This window comes from Aquila chrysaetos, chromosome 22 (assembly GCF_900496995.4).
Source record: "Aquila chrysaetos chrysaetos chromosome 22, bAquChr1.4, whole genome shotgun sequence".
Lineage (NCBI taxonomy): Eukaryota > Metazoa > Chordata > Aves > Accipitriformes > Accipitridae > Aquila > Aquila chrysaetos.
The window spans coordinates 20,310,551-20,327,968 of record NC_044025.1 but is presented as its reverse complement, the minus strand read 5'-3'; the positions used below and the strand labels follow the sequence as shown (position 1 = coordinate 20,327,968).

General features: G+C 50.9%; 1 protein-coding gene and 1 long non-coding RNA gene across 3 annotated transcripts; both read left to right on the top strand.

Moving 5' to 3' along the window:
• The first annotated feature begins 891 nt into the window (after positions 1-891).
• On the top strand, positions 892-7,003 carry IRF1 (interferon regulatory factor 1). The gene is made up of 10 exons (XM_029997831.2): positions 892-1,013; positions 2,180-2,271; positions 3,185-3,284; positions 3,478-3,654; positions 4,007-4,056; positions 4,182-4,317; positions 4,507-4,632; positions 5,434-5,477; positions 6,082-6,217; positions 6,715-7,003. The coding sequence occupies exons 2-10, from the start codon at positions 2,185-2,187 to the stop codon at positions 6,813-6,815; spliced, it is 957 nt and encodes a 318-aa protein (XP_029853691.1). The 5' UTR covers positions 892-1,013; positions 2,180-2,184; the 3' UTR covers positions 6,816-7,003.
• A 2,594-nt stretch (positions 7,004-9,597) lies between these two features.
• On the top strand, positions 9,598-16,645 carry LOC121232519. 2 transcript variants are annotated; one of them, XR_005931106.1, is made up of 3 exons: positions 9,598-9,681; positions 14,563-14,623; positions 15,465-16,645. It is a non-coding gene; the product is annotated as an uncharacterized LOC121232519 (long non-coding RNA). The 2 variants fall into 2 exon arrangements; XR_005931105.1 differs by lacking the exon at positions 9,598-9,681 and having other exon boundaries at positions 14,544-14,623; positions 15,465-15,606; positions 16,189-16,645.
• The last annotated feature ends 773 nt before the right edge of the window (positions 16,646-17,418 follow it).

The following is a 17,418-nucleotide window of genomic DNA, read 5'->3' as shown; positions in this document are numbered from 1 at the left end:
CTCGGTGGGGACAGGGGCTGGATGCCTGGGGGGGGATGAGGGCTGGACCCCTTGGTGGGATAAGGCCTGGATCCCTCAGTGGGATAAGGCCTGGATCCCTCGGTGGGATCAGTCTGGATCCCTTGGTGGGGACAGGGGCTGGATCCCTCGGTGGGATCAGTCTGGATCCCTCGGTGGGGACAGGGGCTGGACCCCTGGTGGGAGCGAGGGCTGGATCCCTCGGTGGGATCAGTCTGGATCCCTCGGTGGGGACAGGGGCTGGACCCCTGGTGGGAGCGAGGGCTGGATCCCTCGGTGGGATCAGTCTGGATCCCTTGGTGGGGACAAGGGCTGGATCCCTCGGTGGGATCAGTCTGGATCCCTCGGTGGGGACAGGGGCTGGACCCCTGGTGGGAGCGAGGGCTGGATCCCTCGGTGGGATCAGTCTGGATCCCTCGGTGGGGACAGGGGCTGGACCCCTGGTGGGAGCGAGGGCTGGATCCCTCGGTGGGATCAGTCTGGATCCCTTGGTGGGGACAAGGGCTGGATCCCTCGGTGGGATGGGGCCTGGATCCCTGCGGGGACGTGGGCCAGGCTGGGATGGGGTCGGAGCCCCTCGGCCGGGGCCAGGGTCAGCAGGACCCCGAGCCGAGCCCCTCGCTGGCGCATCCCGCACCCACGCAGGACCGCGGTGGAGCGGGGAGGGGAGGGGCGCGGGGCGGGGCCGTGGCGCGCGGCGCGGGGGGGGGGGCGGGCAGGCGCTCCCCCCGCGCCGCTGGTGCTACAACAGCGTGATTTCCCCGAAGTGATGCTAGAGGCGGTAGCCAATGGGAGGCGCGGCCGCCCCCCGCGGCGACGCTGATTGGTCAGAACGCAGCCGGGACCGGGGCGGCGGGGAATCCCGGGCGCCTCCGCGTTATACCCGAGGGCGCGCCCCGCGGGCGGCAGAGGCGGGTCGGCGGGCAGCGGGCACGGACGGCTCGGCTCGGCTCGGCTCGGCTCGACACGACACAGGCACCGCACAGCACAGCGAGGTGGGTCGCGGTGCGTCTCGTCTCGTCGCGGAGTTCGTCCCCTGCTTTGCACGGCAGCGGGACTCCGGGTGAAGGTGCCCCGCGGGGTCCGTGGGAACGGCCCCGGCGACACGGCACGGCACGGCTTTGCTCGCCAAGACGGGGCAGCGCCGGCTTTCGCCGTGCGGAGGCGGTTTGGGGGAGCGGGGCTCATCGCGCCGGCAGCCTCCGGGTGGGTACCGGGCATCCCTCCGGAGGGCGGCGATCGCGCCCCTTACACAACGCGCGGGAGGGGACGGGGACCGGGACCGGGACGGGGCGGGATGTCATGTCCCCCCGCGGGGCCGGGCATGTCCGGGCGCGGCTGCCGCTCCGCGGGCTCAGCCGGAGGCTCCGCTCCGCCGTTGAGCGTGTGCCAGCGCCGAGCCCCGGGGCCGGATCCCGCGGCCCGGAGCCGCGTTGCCGGCGGGGGGCAGCCCTGGCTGACCTCCCCCCGTCCCGTCCCGTCCCTTCCCGTCCCCCGTCCCCCCCCCCAGCCCGGGGCGGGCACTCTCCGGGCCGTTGTCCCGCCGCCGAGCGCGTTGCTGGTGAAAGTTAGAAATGTATTGTTTGGGAAATCTTGGGCTGTCTGTCTTGGGAAGAAAAAAAAAAAAAAAAAAAAAAAAAAAAAAAGAAACACCACAAACAGGAAATTATTTCTGCAGAGGAAGGGCTGGGAGGGCCGCGCCGGGGCCGGCTCTGCGCCGGGGCCGGTCGCGGTGCTAATTGGGGAGATTGCCCCCCCGCTCCCTTGCGCAATTTAATTAATAATAAACTTTTAAGAAGGCGACTGTGCCCGCGGGGAGACACCCGCACCCACTCCCGGGAAAACTGCGCGGGTGCTGGCGGGGGGGGGGGTGGTGTCCCCCTCCCGGGCTGCCCCGTCCCACGCCAAGCTGAGCAGCCCGCTTCCAGAATTTAGAAGCCGAGAGGTGGTTTTGGTGCTCACCGGCAGAGCGGGAAGCGCTGCCCTCCAGGAGCAGGGGGAAGATACCGAAAAAGAGTTAAAGACCCTGGAAAAGCAGTTTTGGTTGCACCGATAGCGTTAGTGGTAATGCTGACGGAACAAAGGGTCAGGGAGAGGGGTGACGTTGCAGAATGGTTAAAATAGCGATGAGTTTTTTGCTGACCTCTTATTTCTTTCATAGACAACATGCCAGTGTCAAGAATGCGCATGAGGCCCTGGTTGGAAATGCAGATTAATTCCAATCAAATACCAGGACTGATATGGATTAACAAGGTGAGGGTCGTTTGTTACTGTTACTAGTGTTATTATTATTACTTCTGTATCATTAACCATCCTTATTCTCAGAGGACACTAAGCATAAGTCAAGATCATAAAGGAAAGAAGGACATGGAGAAAATTTGCAAGCATTATGCTTAAAAACCAACTATTTTTGTTTTCAGAAAAGGTAGCTCTGGTCAGTACAGAATGTAGTAGTTCCTTTCTTTTCCTGGGAAAATTCCCAGGAGGAAAATGATAAATTAAAATAAAAGAAATTAATTTGAACATGATGGAGAACCAAGAAAACTCCAGGACCGTTTCACTCCTGCTGCCCACTTGAGCCAAGTCACCTCCTGTCCCAGTTGAGTAGCTACTGTTACACTCCCAGTTTTAAGATTTGGCCTGAAAGAAATGCTGTATTTTTTGGTCTGGAAGGCACATCCCTGTACCTGTAGCACAGGGTGAGGTCACTAGGCTTATTGAACCAGGTCTCTTTTCTCTGAAGCTTCCGTATCCAGCCTGAGGTGATATTTAAGCTGGAACATCTTTTTCTTAAGATTCCTGCAGGGTCTTATGGGCAACTTTAAAAAGGGATTCTCTACCAAAGTGCAGCTAGAAAATATACTGTAGCTTATGACACACTAACAGATTAGCTGCAATGCTTTTAAATGATTCTGCGATAAAATTGGCGATATTGCTTACTTCTACTGTACCATACCGCATGTGGCCTTCCCAGTTTCAGAACGCTTAAAAAGTCTTGCATGCATTGAACAAAACAGATGGAACAATGGGTGCTCAGTTAAGATAGAGGGCAGAGGGTTTATAAAGTTTCTGAGCTGCTGCTGAGAATTCCTTGATTAAAGCCATCTTTCCAAACTGGCACGCGATGCTTCTTTTTTAATTCGAGTCTCTATTGGTTTAACTTCAGGATAAGATGATGTTTCAAATCCCATGGAAACATGCAGCTAAGCATGGCTGGGATATGGAGAAAGACGCCTGCCTTTTCCGGAGCTGGGCCATTCATACAGGTCTGTGCTGGCTTTACATTTCCATCAGCCATACGAATATCTCAAACATAGCATTTTTTTGTCTTGACTTACACCTCAGCTAGTTACATTAACTACTAGTATATATGTCAGAGAAAATAGAAAAAGAATTCTTTTTTGGTGGGAAGAACTAGCACTGAAAAGTCTAAACACTCACCCCATCTCTTATTTATAGGAAGATATAAAGTAGGCGAGAAAGACCCTGATCCGAAAACCTGGAAGGCAAACTTCCGCTGTGCTATGAATTCACTGCCTGACATCGAAGAAGTGAAGGATAAAAGCATCAACAAAGGCTCCAGTGCTGTCAGGGTTTACAGGATGCTGCCTCCCCTGACAAAGGATCAGAAGAAAGGTAAGCCCTCAGCAATCCAGCCGGGGTTACGCAGCTGCCACTACTGCGCTTAAACACCACTTAAATTTCCTGCTCGGCGTAGGCAGGGGTAGAACAGACCTGTTGGTAGCACTGGTGCTACTGGGGTCAGTCACTGGTTATTGCCATTGGTAACAATTTGTACAAGCGTTTCATTTTATCCCAAATTCTTTAAATGTGCTTAAAGGCATCATAAGGAGGCAATCGGGACTCGCTGCTGCTGACAGCAGTAGCAGAGCTTGCTGAGCAGGGCTCAAAGCTGCAAGAGCTCATGCTCACCTAAAATGTCACCCATGCAGCCCTTTCTCACATTTGTCTTATTTTTATTTAACAGAAAGGAAGTCAAAGTCTTCAAGAGAGGCAAGAAACAGGAGCAAGAGAAAGGTATGTGTCTGTAGAGGCAGCTGAAGAAGCTAGAGGTTTTGGTGGTTTTCATGGTTAATTTTTTTTCATATGGGAGCTTGTGCATTCTTAGACAAGTCTTTCATTCTTTGCCCTTATTTTTGTAGTCGTATGAAGACATGAGGACGGAGGAGTCGGCAGAAAGACTAACCAACACTCCTCTGCCGGATGACCACAGTGGCTACACCGTTCATGACTACGCGGGGCAGGAAGTGGAGGTTGAGAGCACGTCCATCACCTTAGGTGAGACTCAGTTTTTAGCAACCTGAGCAGAGTGGAAAGTGCCGTTTGTGCTAAACCCACAGTCTCTGCGCCAAAAGACAAAGATGACTCTTGGGGCTGAGCCCGGCTGCGCCGTCAGACGGGCAGGGAGGAAATAGAGGTGGTTGTGTCTCTCCTGTGAATGCCAACTCCTCCTGGTGCATCCCGCAGACCTCTCGCCGTGCGAGGTGAGCGGCTCGCTGACCGACTGGAGGCCGCCGATGGAAATCACCATGGCTGACAGCACCAACGACCTCTACCAGCTCCAGGTGTCTCCCCTGGCTTCGTCCTCGGAAGGTGAGTATTTCTTTTTTCCTGCCCCAGTCTTTCATCAGTCTGTTGGAAGCAAGTTGGAGGCAAGGCAGTGGGATGAAGAAGTGCCTGGGGGATCAGGAGAAGCAAGAGTCATCTTGTAGAAAAAACAAACACACCTCCACTTGATGGATTTGGGTGTCTGGAGCTACCAAACTGGCCAGGTTACAGAAGGGGCATGTGCCACCTGCAGAAGTAGTTGCTGATGGATGAAAGGCCCTGAAATGCCATTTACTTTGCACATGTGGGTAAAGGGGCAGGCTTCGTCTCGCAGGCTCAACGCGATGGCACGGACAGGTCAGCCTGTAAAGAAGAGGAGAGTTTTCCGAGCCAGGAGGGTGGGACTGGGACAGCTGGAAGGAGGTGATGCCAGAAGCAGGACAGAGTTGGGTACAACAGTGACAGTGGAGGACACCATGCTTCCCAATGGTTCTTCACTCGGGGGGCAAATCATCTTGCTCCTGCATACCAAGCGGGCTCTGCTTTGGAGACTCTTGGGGAAGCACCTGAGCTCCTGGAGCCTTGCACCCCAACGTGCCGTTGTTGAAGAGCACCCAAGATGAAGGGCTGTGGGGAGTCTGCGGCATGGAGCTGCTGGTGGGCCTCCCTGCCTCAAACCCCTGAGCCCCTCCTCGGTGTCATCCGTAGCGGGGGGGGGGAAGTAAAAGGTAGTGGTGTTTTGTGACAAGAGAATATGAAGCGGGTTGTGTGGTGAAGAAGCAGAAGTGTGAAAAGTTGACATCTATGTCTATTTTCTTCTCTTCTTTTTATGTGCTTACAAAACAGTCACAGACGAAGATGAAGAGGAAATAAATTCAGAGATTTTTAAGGTAAAACCAGCCCTTCTGGTCAGAATAAAATTGGCCAAAGTTGCTGTTTGCACCAAGAGAGGAAGGGAAGCAGCTATCTGATCCAGTCCTCTATGAGCTGGACGTACACTTATGTAATCCAAGACCCTTATTTAATGAGGAAGCCTGAAAAATTCAATATAAAAAGGCCGCTACTTTGCAAACATGAGCTGGAGAGGACACATCCATGGAAATATTTACTCTTCATGTGAAAGTCAGAGAAAGCTATTGAGTACTCCTAGAAGTAGAGGTTGCTCTGTTAGAGTCTGCAAAGGTTCTCTAAACTGTTTTATTTTGCTCTTCCCTCCACCTCTGACATGTGGCACTTAATCTGAGTTTCCAGACATGTCACGCTCATCCCACTGATAAGATGGGGGTTTCATCACCGAAGGTGCTCCAGCCCTCCCTGTTTTGCATTAACTTTTTTTTTTTTTTAAACTGGCAGTAAAACAAGTTTTATATAACATAGCATGAGGAGATATAATATGATCTTTTTGCTTACCTGTCTTCTAATTAAGGGGAAGGAATAAAACATTGCACCCACAGAAAAAAGAGCAGTTTTTACCATCTCCTTATTCTCTTACAGCTGCTTGAACCAGCCCAAGACTGGCACACCACCAGCGTTGGGGGGAAAGGCTTTCTCACCAACGAGCCGGGCACACAGAGCATATGCAGCACTTACAGCTACAAGGAGCAGGATGGGGAGATTGACACAACTTCAGGTACAGACTTCTCGGTTATCACTGATGGTCAATGCCACAGCATGATGCAGACGAGGGTTTTCATGCAAGACACTAATGGGGAGGGAGCAAAACAAATAGGGGATTCACACATCCCTGTGTTCTGAGATTTCCAAGTAGCCTGTCGGAAGGCTGTGAGGAATTTGTTGATAAAAAGGAAAAGGTGAAAAATGCCTCCGGTAGGAGTATACTACAGATTTGTCCTAGGGTTATACATATGTAAGTTATGTCAGCTTTCAGAAACTCCTTGCAATGTAACTGAAGAATTTCCATAAGCAATAGCTTAAACGGGACAGTTTAACAGAGAGCGTTTGAAGTATTTTAGCAAAATATTAGTCTAAGGTATTTACTCACATCTGAGAAATCTTTCCATTTTTGATATATTTTTGTGTGTATATATATATACACACACACATGTATACATTATTTTGCTCTTGCTGCATGTGATTCAGTACTCATTCTTGTTTCATTTTGTCTAGGAGAGCTGGAGTTCAGGTTCTTAGACCAGAAAAGCAGCCTAGACTTCTCCTGGCTGGAGACAGTGAGACCTACCATGCAAGTCATTCCCTGTGGCTTGTAAAGCCCTGGCTTCCTCTGACCACAAACTGCTATTGGGTAGAAACTTTGGCAAGCCTGAAGAGAATGGAAGAAGTTGTTTGTTACTGACTGAACAAAGACCGTAGCTTTTATATTCCGTTTAACTTTTAGGCCTGAAAAGGTTAACAAGAAAAACTCCATTATAAATAAAAAAAAAAAAAAAAGAAAAAGGAAAAAAAAAGGACTCCCATCTCACTAGCAGGACTCCTGGCACCAAAGATGCTCAGCCACAGTACGCACCTTGTCATCGCTTCAGAGGTGAAGCTTTTGCTGGGGGGTTGCCGATGTGCTGTGGGGTCTGACCTGGCGGGTACCACTGACCGTGTGCCAGAGGCCTGGGGAGGACGTTACCGTCCTGCCGGCGCGAGATGTGACGAGCACTTTACCCAGGGAGTGCTTAGGAGAGACACTGCAAATGAGTCTCTTACCTATTAGTTTTGGTTGCTGCTTACTTGTGCAACACTGGTGATATTGAGCTTAACGACTGTCATTATACTTAGAAAAATTGCACTAATTGGCCCTCTCTTCTTTGATTTACTCCATCACGTAGTTCATCTTTCAGATCTTTCAACTTTAAACTGTGTAAATAGTTTAGACCAATAAAATGTGAAAATTCAGTTTAGGCTTTGCTTCCACGTAGTACAGTTACCCAGACCCACTCATAGGATGTTACCTGCTCGTAGGCATGCCATATCTATTTCCATATAATAGTTGAAGAGCTGCCGCATGAAACAATTTTTGCACTGATGGGGCAGAGCTCTTTATTTATACCATGCCTTTCTGAGATCCCTTCTACCAGGATACCTACAGTACTGTACGCAGTCACGGGAGCTGTAACGCCCTGCAGACCCACCCTGGGCCAGCGTGTGCAGGGGAGTGCGGGGTGGAAGAGGTTCTAGTTTGTGTGTAATACATAGGAATCAAATCACTAAGCTGTTATAGACTATTTTCATGTACATTTTATTTTTGTATATAACACATTGTATATTTGTTTTAATAAAAATGTTTTATATATGACATGTTTACTTTTTCTCATGGGAGAGCTCTGAGAATGCATTCCGGATTCCTTGAAAATACCCAAACAGATGTGACAGAGACAGTTGGAGGGTTTTTTTTTCATGAGTCATGAAAGCACAGGGAATTTAGTACAGTTTGCTCTTGTTTTCCACCCCCCCACCAGGGCAGCTGATGGGTGGAATCCTGCTTGTCTTGGGAAGGGAAGCCCCAGTCCTGTGCATGTGTTGGGTAGTTGGTTTCTATCTGCCATCATCTGCAACTGTCAGACCTAACTTACAGCAGGGTTAAAGGCTATGCTATTAAAAAACCTTATGCACCAAGTCCCTCCTATGGATGTCCCTATCAGCAACACTTCCAGCTTCTGTGATAAGAGCAGTGAAGACCTAGCCAAATAAATCCAGTTTGCCTAAAAAGAAAGTGTACGCACAATTCAGAAGGCAAGGGGAAAGCAAGCTGGTTTTCCCCTGTATGTTTTATTCATTTGCCATAATTTCAGGCTGGAAAGGTCTGACATGTTATTGCATCGTCTGGGCTGGGAGACAAGAGACAAGTGTGGCTGAGGGAACGTGTCTCCAGCTGCAGCCACCAGCACCTGACACAGCCTGGAAAACCCCCGTACTGAACAAAGCTGGGTCGCGATGGCCTTTGGGGAATAACTTCATTCACTGAGCAAGAGCAAGGAGAATATCAGGCTGCGGGAGAGGAAGACCCAACCCAAAGGGCAGGAACAAAGCGGACATTTCCTACCGCTTTTGGCAGAGGCTCTGCTGCGACTCGGACCGCACACACGTGGGGACAGATGTGGGGTTTACCGAGGGAAAAAATAAGGAAGCAGGTGGTGGCGAGTCTCAAATCCAGCACAGTTTGGATACGGCACAGCAAGGTGGATGGGCAGCCCGGGGAGGGAGAGGCTGGGCAGGGTTCTTGCAGAGCCTGTTAGTCATTAACTGGCCCTATCTCTGAGACAGCCCAAAGCGGGCAGCGGCAGGCAGCACCCTTCCAGGTGGCACCAGGCAGAGAGCAGCTTCCTACACCTCATCCTGGCTCTGCGTGGGTGATGTCCTTGCTGTCCCCCCCCACAGCGGTCACGATCCCTGGCAGGGTATCCGGCCCAAGGGTCCACCTCCCAGGAAGGGATCCGGCCAGCCAGGATCCCCCCCTGGGGACCAGGGGCACGGCTGCCTCGGATCACACCCGCCTAAAATCCTGCATGACTCCCCGATGCAGATCTAAGGCAGGAACGTTTTGTGCACGAGCAAAGAAATCACCCACCAGACCAGATTTATGCCCTGGCCAGCTGCAGCAGCAGCTACCGCCAAGGAGAGAGCATGAGGCTGCTGGATGTAGAGCCACCGCTGTACGCCCGGGAAGGGACACCAGCTCAGTGCCATCGACACAACCAGGGGAAATCGGTTTTGTTTAGGAACTGCTGCGAGTTTGTTACATATGGGGGGAGGAGGCGGGAGAGAGAAGGGAAACTTTCTGTGATGCGAACAGTGCTAAAAATAAAGTAGACATTAATCTGTCCATTCATGCATTAAAAGGAGCAAGTTTTTCACAGTTATGCTCAGATACAAAAAAACCAGCACTTAAGTTCTCACAGATAAAAAGATTTGACCAAGATCTGAGGACAGAAGAAAACAGCAGCTAGTATGTCTCACCCAGGGACCACAGACACGCTCCAAGTGTGTTTTTACCAGGACAGAAGAGATGCTTTCCTTCATCACCTGCCAAGGTACCTGCCTGACCAACCACACATTAGGTATTTTGCCAGTGAAAAGCGGTGAAGTCCCATGACGGGGTGGCATTTATCCATCCAGTTGCTTCACTGGGTGAGTAACTGCCAAATTCAAAGTATTTTGTTGTTGTTTCTGTTGTTTTGAACTCTTTGGGAGGAGGGGGGGGGGGGGGGGGGAAGCGGAGTTGAGCTCTCCGGCTCAAGAGAGATGTGACTTGCCAAACCCCTGTGAGACTCAGAGGCTGCTGCACTGTGTCGATGCCCAACTGGCTCCTCCATCACCTCCAGGGCAGATGGGGTTTCTAGAAGCGATATTTCTTCTCCCAGTGCCAACTAAGGAGACCTTTAGGCTGCTTGTACCCAGAGGAGCATCGTGAGCTCTTTAGGATAAACCTCCTGCATAGGCTATGCAATGAAAACAGTTTTAAAACCTTGACATTGACTTCTTCTGAACTTGCCTATCCTAATCAAGCTCTTCATACCGAGTAAACTTCAGCTGGCTATCCCATGTTGGAGTAAGAGTTGTTTTCACCTTTAACATGCACACAGCTACATTGAGCTGGGAAGTAATTACATACCAGGAGAGCAGGTCATGGGAGAGATCTCACCCCTGCCAAACCCAGGGAAAGCAATAAAAGGAAAGTTTTTATGGGCAGGGCTCGAAGGGCAAGTGGCTCTTTCTTGCGCTATGAACCTTGCCTGGCGGTGCAAAAGATCTACAGGCAATGCAACTGTTGTAAAAATAGAGATCACCTCTCTATGGTGGAAAAGAAAAAGGAGTTGTATCAGTCATCATTTGGGAAATGAATGGAGCTAATGCTGCAGGCTTGGCAGGCTGCTTGAGCAGAGGCTGTCCATCACTTTCACCATACTTAAACCATCGCTGGCTGCAGCTTACTTGCAAACCTTGAAACCATTTTAAAACAAATCCAAAATTTTCCTTATTGAGTTTTAGAGCTTTAGGATGTCAACAGGACAAAACCTCATGAAAAATAACACGACAGTCTCAGAAACAGTCCCACAACTTGAACATGGGAAAGCCCTACAGCAACTCAGGCACAGATTTTGCTGCTGCAGCGTCCTGCACCGAGGCGGCAGATGACAGCCTTGGTCTTGCCAATAGAGTTTTGCAGTGCTGCAGAGGCAAGGATATCACACATCTGTTAATTGCAGCTTTTCCTATTGAAAACCCTTGACCTACAAATAGAGAGTTGTTGCTTTTCCCCTGACCTTTGTCCAAATGGATTGTTAAAATGCCCTTCCATAATTAGAGGGGAACAAAACTTCCTCCCCTGTGGTCTGCTTTGCACATTGCTTGTAATTTAATCACTTTTTAGGGGCAACCTGTGAGCAGCTCAACACCTAAAGGTGCTGCCTAAAGGAGCCTTTTGCTCTTGGCTGCCCAGAGCGGTGGCACCTTGCGTGAGCTTTGCCAGCCAGGCAGCAGAGCTTGCAATTAGTGTTTCACCTTTATTTGCCATCATGATTGAATCCTGATAGTTGGACACATTTCCAGGCAGTCACATGATTTACAGTATCGCACCTATAAAGGATAGCAGTGCTTCAGACCAAAGGTATGAATTTATAACTGCAAAAAATAGTGGAATATTTGTTTGTGGTGCAAAGGCAAACTATTGCTTAGATAGCAACCAAATATCTTGGACTGCAAACATTATTTCTCTGCTGTTGTGGTGGATCATTCCTCCTCTCCAGTTCCCCAAGGGTCCATTCCCCCCCCCCCGCCATGTTTGTACATACAACACAAGGAGGACAGAAACTTCTGCAGGACAGAAACCTCTCCCAGAGGCTTGGGAGGGCCAAGGGAAGAAGTATTGTCTGTAGAAAAGTCAGTTTTAGAGTTAGATGGGGAAAAGTCTTCCCTAGAAAGGGAAGAAAGTCACATTTTCATGGACAAATTGTATCTAAGTTGTATTTTCTCTTACACCAAGTGCTTCAGTTGACTCTGTACCCACTTCTACCACAGCACTGCACTTCAGAGCTCCTTTCCCTCCCACATTTTCCCCATCCTCTTCAATAGTTCTCTCACCATTAAACTCACCCCTGTCCCTCCCCAGCCTTCCCATATGCAAAACAAACAATAACAAAAGCACGTTCATGCAGGCAGCACGCTGTGCGTAGCTCAAGCTACTTGCACACTATGTCACTCTGCTCTAACCTTTGGTCTTATCTGTTCCGATAATGTCAGGATGCAAATTCAGCCGGTGTGGTTCCCCGCCACGTTGGGCTGCGGGTGGCCACCCCGAGCCGCTGGGAAGGGATGGGGAAGTCTTCCCATGGCCCCTTCCAGAGTTCAAACAAGAGCATGGCACGCACTGCCACCGAGCTGAACGCTCACAGGCCACATGAACCTGAGCCAGCAGAAGCCATAAATCACCCAAAACTTAGAAAACCTGCTCATCCCGCTGGCAGGATGTATTTGGTCACCAGCTGGACGTAAGCAGAGATGTCAAACCACAGTATTAAGGACTGGGGGCTGCCAGGCACAGACAATCGTACGCTCATTCCACTAACTGCCTTGTTGACCAAGGTGAAGAGCAGTGCCCAACCACAGACAGCACGACAGGAGTAACAAGGAGGAGGGAAGCCAGGAGGATCTGTAGCCACAGAGCTAGGAGACGATGAGGGCCAGGGGGTGGGCAAGGGGGGCAGATCTCATCACCCCCCCATCCAAAACCAGTGCAGGGTGGGACCCAGGTGCCAGAAGTTACCAGGGTCTGCCTCTGCATGAATACAAAGGCAGTTAATCATCCCTTCTGGTATATAAGGCTGGTAAACAAAGTCAGGACAAATACATGGATGGAATAAGGCATCGGACAAGGGTTATCAGGAGATTTCCAGGAATAAGGAATCCAATTTGCAGGGTGCAAACAGGACAGCAGACCCAGCCTCTCTCCCTGCCCTGACAGCTGAAGCAAGTGGTCGGGCTCCCTTCAGCCTCTTCACCTTCAGGATGATCCGCCCCATTCGTTTTGCTCACGATTCATAGAGAAGCTTCACCGTGAAGCCTCTGAAGGGCCTGACAGTCGGTACCCGGCCAGCCTGGGCACGGCTGGCCGCAGCCGCTGTCATCTGCCAGCGGAGCCACCGGCGAGGGATGTCAGGCTGGGTTAGGGGTGAGATGCTGTCACAGCCCGCGCAGCACAGACCTGCCTCCCGCAGCTCACCAGTGTCTCCTCAGCTGCCAAAAACCAGAGAGGAGGAGAAGGCTGAGCTGGTGGCACATCAGGTTGCTGGCGGCTCTTCCCTGGCAAGCGGCACCCGGATCCTGGGCCAGAACAGCAGCAACGCGCGTTACTTATACAACACGAGCACCCTGAACGACGACGACTGTCGATGCCCGCGCAGAGGATGCTCAGCCATCGCAGATGAACTCACAACCTATTTCGGTATAGGAAATTTCACACTGCCTGTTGTGCATTGTTCCCCATTGCACGGCTGCGACACGCTACGCTGCGGGCACGTGGCCACAGCATCAAAGCACAGAAACGCTGGGGCAAGCTGAGATGTGTGCAGCAGCTTCTGGGGATCTTCCAGGGGAATTCAACCTCGCCAGCTTTACATGACTGCCTTAGCAGAAACAGATGCCTCGCCAGCCAGCGGCAAGGGGAAGGACTTTGTTTTCTCTGTTTGCATGGAGCAATGGTTAAAAAAACAAAAGCAAGGGAATGGTTAAAAGGCAGGTTTCACTGGGAAGAAGATGGCATAATGGTGTGAGGAGCTCTGGGCAACCAGAAAGTAGATGGAGGTTTTGCTCCTCTCCAAGCATGCAGTGGTTTAGCAGTGATAGCACAGAGAATGAAGGACGGAAAAGAGCATAAGGATGCTGGCCCTAATTCAAAATGAATCTAGCACAAGCATTACGCATATTAGCTATTTGCAAGCAGGGCTATTAAATAACAAGACCCAGGCTAACCACAGGCATAAACACTGAACATGCCCAGTTTTAACATCTGCATTGCAAGAATATGTTTCACTGTTTGTTCTGTCATGAGCTAAATACTATAAAGACTTCACCAACAGTCTTCAGGCAGAAGTTAATCGGGAAGCCAAGTCCAGACAGGTACAACTTTGTTTTCACAAACTTCATTGCTGAGGAAAGAAGAGGGAGTAGAGCGCGGAGTGTGGACTACGCTGGCCGGTTCCCAGCGTTGTGGCTGGGTTTTAGGATGTTTTTACAAAATCCTGGAGGGAGATGGCATAGATTACCAGTGGCATTATTTAAAATCAGCAAGTGAACCATGTTAGCATATACACATTTCACACGGAAATAATAATTCAGTATTATATCCAGCGACTGCCATTCCTGTCCGGAGCAATCCTTTGCCATCAGCTTTGGAAGACCCTCACTGGGGTTTCTCCTGCTCCGCGTGCCGCACCCCACACTTCTGGAAGCCCACGGACAGACTTTCCCAGGGGTGTACCAGGGCGACTTACCTCGTTGCGAGTGATTCATGCCACCACTTGCTCTGCCCCATAGCTCCACATGCCTCCTGCCCTCACCCCACAATGAGGTCCCAGCTCACCCAGTGCAGGCTGGGTCCACAGCAAAGCTGTGCTTCATTTGCCTAATGTTCATGTGATGGCTGTATCATCTCAGGCTGCGCGCCAAAATCCCAGCACAAGCCACATCACATCAAGAAACCTCATGTAGTTTGTATCCACTAACGCGTAACATCCATCAAGCTCACACCAACAATCAACAACTGCATCTGAGCCATAGCAAAAGCATCTTAGATGCTGCCTACAAAATATTATCTGAACCACGAGAGCTGTAAATGTTTTACAACAATTGGCTGCGTCAGAAACAAGCTGCTTCCCAGCTGCCATGCAAAATGCTACCAGGCTATTCCAGGGGAATGGTCCAAACCAGCACTGCTCACCGATGCTACACGCACAATTTCCATGCACGGGTGATCAGCCCGTCTCATTGATAGGCTTTTTCTCCATGAGGCAGGGAGAGGACAGCAATCATCAACAAGAGGAAGAGGATTTAGAAAACCCACAGCGATTAATAGGTATGTTCTTGGACCTATTTTTAATTTACATCTTGTGACTGACCAGATTTCAGATTGCTGGTGTGCTTAATTAAGGCGCTATTACCGAAACTGGCCTTTCTTAGCTGACTTAGTGTTATCTTCCCTTAGAGCTAAAGGCAACAGCAGCTTTTTCCATTGATTTTAAAAGGCTTGGGCCCACCTAGATTATACCCTTACCCAGCTGTGTGCAAAGATGACTAAATTTTGGGCCTTAATTCCCAGATCCTGTTTGCTGCTAGGTTCATCCCAATGTTGTCCCTGCAGCTGAACACCTCCTGCACCTCCACTCCGAGACAGGTAGTGCCACATGAAAGCCACGTGCATGCACTGGTAGCAAAGCCAAGGCAAAGCCTGAATATAATTCCTGTCTTCAGGAAAATTCCCCTTCCTCAAAACAGCAATTCCTCATGGAGAAGCATGGAGAGCTTTGCTGGAAGCACAGGCTAAGCCCCTCATCCCCATCCCTGATGAACAGCTCAGCAGGGGAAGGACCCCAGCTGACATTCCTCTGGTGTTTTACTCATGATAAACAGGTAGCAAATCTTCTACCTAATTAGCATCTTGAGAGAAGCAACTCACTGCAGTGTTTTGATTACAGTGCACGTGCCTTTACGTAACATGAGCATCGAGGGCTTAGGGAGTGTAGACAGCCCTTGAACTGTGCATAGGTATGAGGAAGCCTTGGCAAAACATTTTTACGTGTTCCACGTCGGGGTGCCATCCCCTGCTGCCATGGAGGAGCACAGCCAGGCTGAGCGGGTGGCCTTTCAAGGCATTCTCCCCAGGTTCAGGAATGACTCTGCTTTTGCCCCTTTTGCAGGGACTGCAGCCCTCGCAGCAGAACGGCGGCGGGACCCTACCTGGGTCGGGGGAACCGCACATGGCACCCCACGGCTGATGCTCGACTGTTCCCAGTGCTGAAGCTGGAGCGTTGATGCTGTGCCACATGAACGCATTGCATGGTACCTTACAGTCAGGCAAAATTTCTGTATTTCAGGGAAACCGGTTAACTGCCCTGGGGAAGGTTCTTGCCATGAACAAGAGTAACTTACACTCCGAGCCCTGTTTAAAGGCTGTGGGGATCACTTTGCAGCAGAGGTGTTTCCCTGCCACGCTGGGAACTGCCAAATGCTGTCCTGTACCCTGCGGGAGAGGCACGGGTGGGCTACGCTCCCCTTTTAGCAACCAGCTCCTTTTCACTGCTTGGCTGCCGCAGGGATTTTGCATCCCTGGCTGTCTCAAACGGGCTGGCTGAAGGCCACCTGCGCAGAGCCCCAGCTCGCCTGCAACGCCCCAGCTCCACAACTCTCCCGGGTTCTCAGTGCCCACCAAACCCACGCCAAGCACTTCAGAAATTAGGTCTCTGCAGCCGCAGAAGCGGTGGGAGCAGCCGTGCCGGCAGACAACGGGGACCTGCGCTCCAGCCTCCCCAGAGCCCTTGGCTGGAAGGAGCCGCTCCATCATTTCCATGACCTTTTCACATGGCTCTTGTAAAGGCGAGGAGGAAGATGCTGGTCTTCCAGCTTGTTTCTTTTTGCTTTCAGCGCAGGACCTGGCAAGCTGTGAGACCGAGGAGCCAGGTGTTGTCCTTACCACGGCTCTCTCCTCGAAATCGAGAGGATGGTGCAGGAAACCCGCCGCTGCCCTCCCAGCCGTGGGATGGGCAAAGCATCCGCTCAGCACAGCCCTGCGCTTACCTTCTGACTTCTTGCTAAGGGCCTGGAAGGGATTGACTTCGCCCCGCTTTACAGAATAACAACGCAGGGGTGGCTGGAGCCACTTTGGTGGAACAGTTTCACAATGAACTCGCTGCGGTTCAGCAAACCTCAGGCACCTTGCATCTGAGGAACAGGAACTCAGTGACTGAGGTCTGCAGGACGCAAGCCCAGCCCTGCAGGAAAACGAACTTGCTACGGTGTCAAAAACCCAACAAAACACTCACGAGCTTGGCGCTTGGGACGTGTCCCCTGCGGCGGGTGTCCCGAGCCTGCACGTGCCACCTGGGCTACACCGCTGCCCTTTGTGTGGAGTCCAGTACAGCCTTCTGCTCTGGAAAACAAACTCACAAAATGGAGAAAAACTACGAGAAAGGCTAATGTTATACTTGATAACAACGTGCTGCCTCCTGCACCTCTGCTGAACAAACCACTATTTCCTGAATTGAGGTGTCAGGCATGAAATATTTCACATGCTGGAGCAACCGTCACCATCTGCAAAGCGACAAACAGAACTTAAGCCTTTCCTGGTATTTAATGCATAAATCAGGGTGCGTCCTGTGTGGCTGTTTGCGATTCTGTAATTGAAAACTCCCTGTCTTGCTTGGGGAGGTGGCAGCAAAAATGCTTGTATAGCCAGTGTAGATTTAGTCTAAACCACTTTCTATCAACATGTCTCTATAGCATGCCTAACTGGAGTGTGCAGTCTAATGCTACTGCAGCAGGAGTGTTGCCAGAAGTGCCTGTGGGCATCAGGTAAGGCCATACCTGAAGAACCAAGAATTTGCTTCCTTGGATATCCTCTTTTCCCTACAGCTAGTATGGATCTATCCTTTCCTTCTGCTCCACATCTCACCAGCTGGGTGAGAAATGACTTGACCATTACTCGTGACCCCACAGATCTGGCAGGCTGATCATTGCATAAGCATTTATTTTCACTCTTAGCCCTCCAGGCACTCAATTATCCCACCAAGTCCATACCCAACAAGCACCCAGCAGGCAGTGCTGGGGTCACCTGGGGTCACCAGGCCACGTGCAGCAGAGACAAGACGACAGACC

Bases quoted from the DNA above. Each gene is read 5' to 3' on its own strand.
- IRF1 (XM_029997831.2), top strand. From the start codon at position 2,185: ATGCCAGTGTCAAGAATGCGCATGAGGCCCTGGTTGGAAATGCAGATT. The intron at 3,285-3,477 runs GTCTGTGCTGGC...TCTTATTTATAG, and splicing joins GAGCTGGGCCATTCATACAG to GAAGATATAAAGTAGGCGAG. The intron at 3,655-4,006 runs GTAAGCCCTCAG...TTTATTTAACAG, and splicing joins GACAAAGGATCAGAAGAAAG to AAAGGAAGTCAAAGTCTTCA.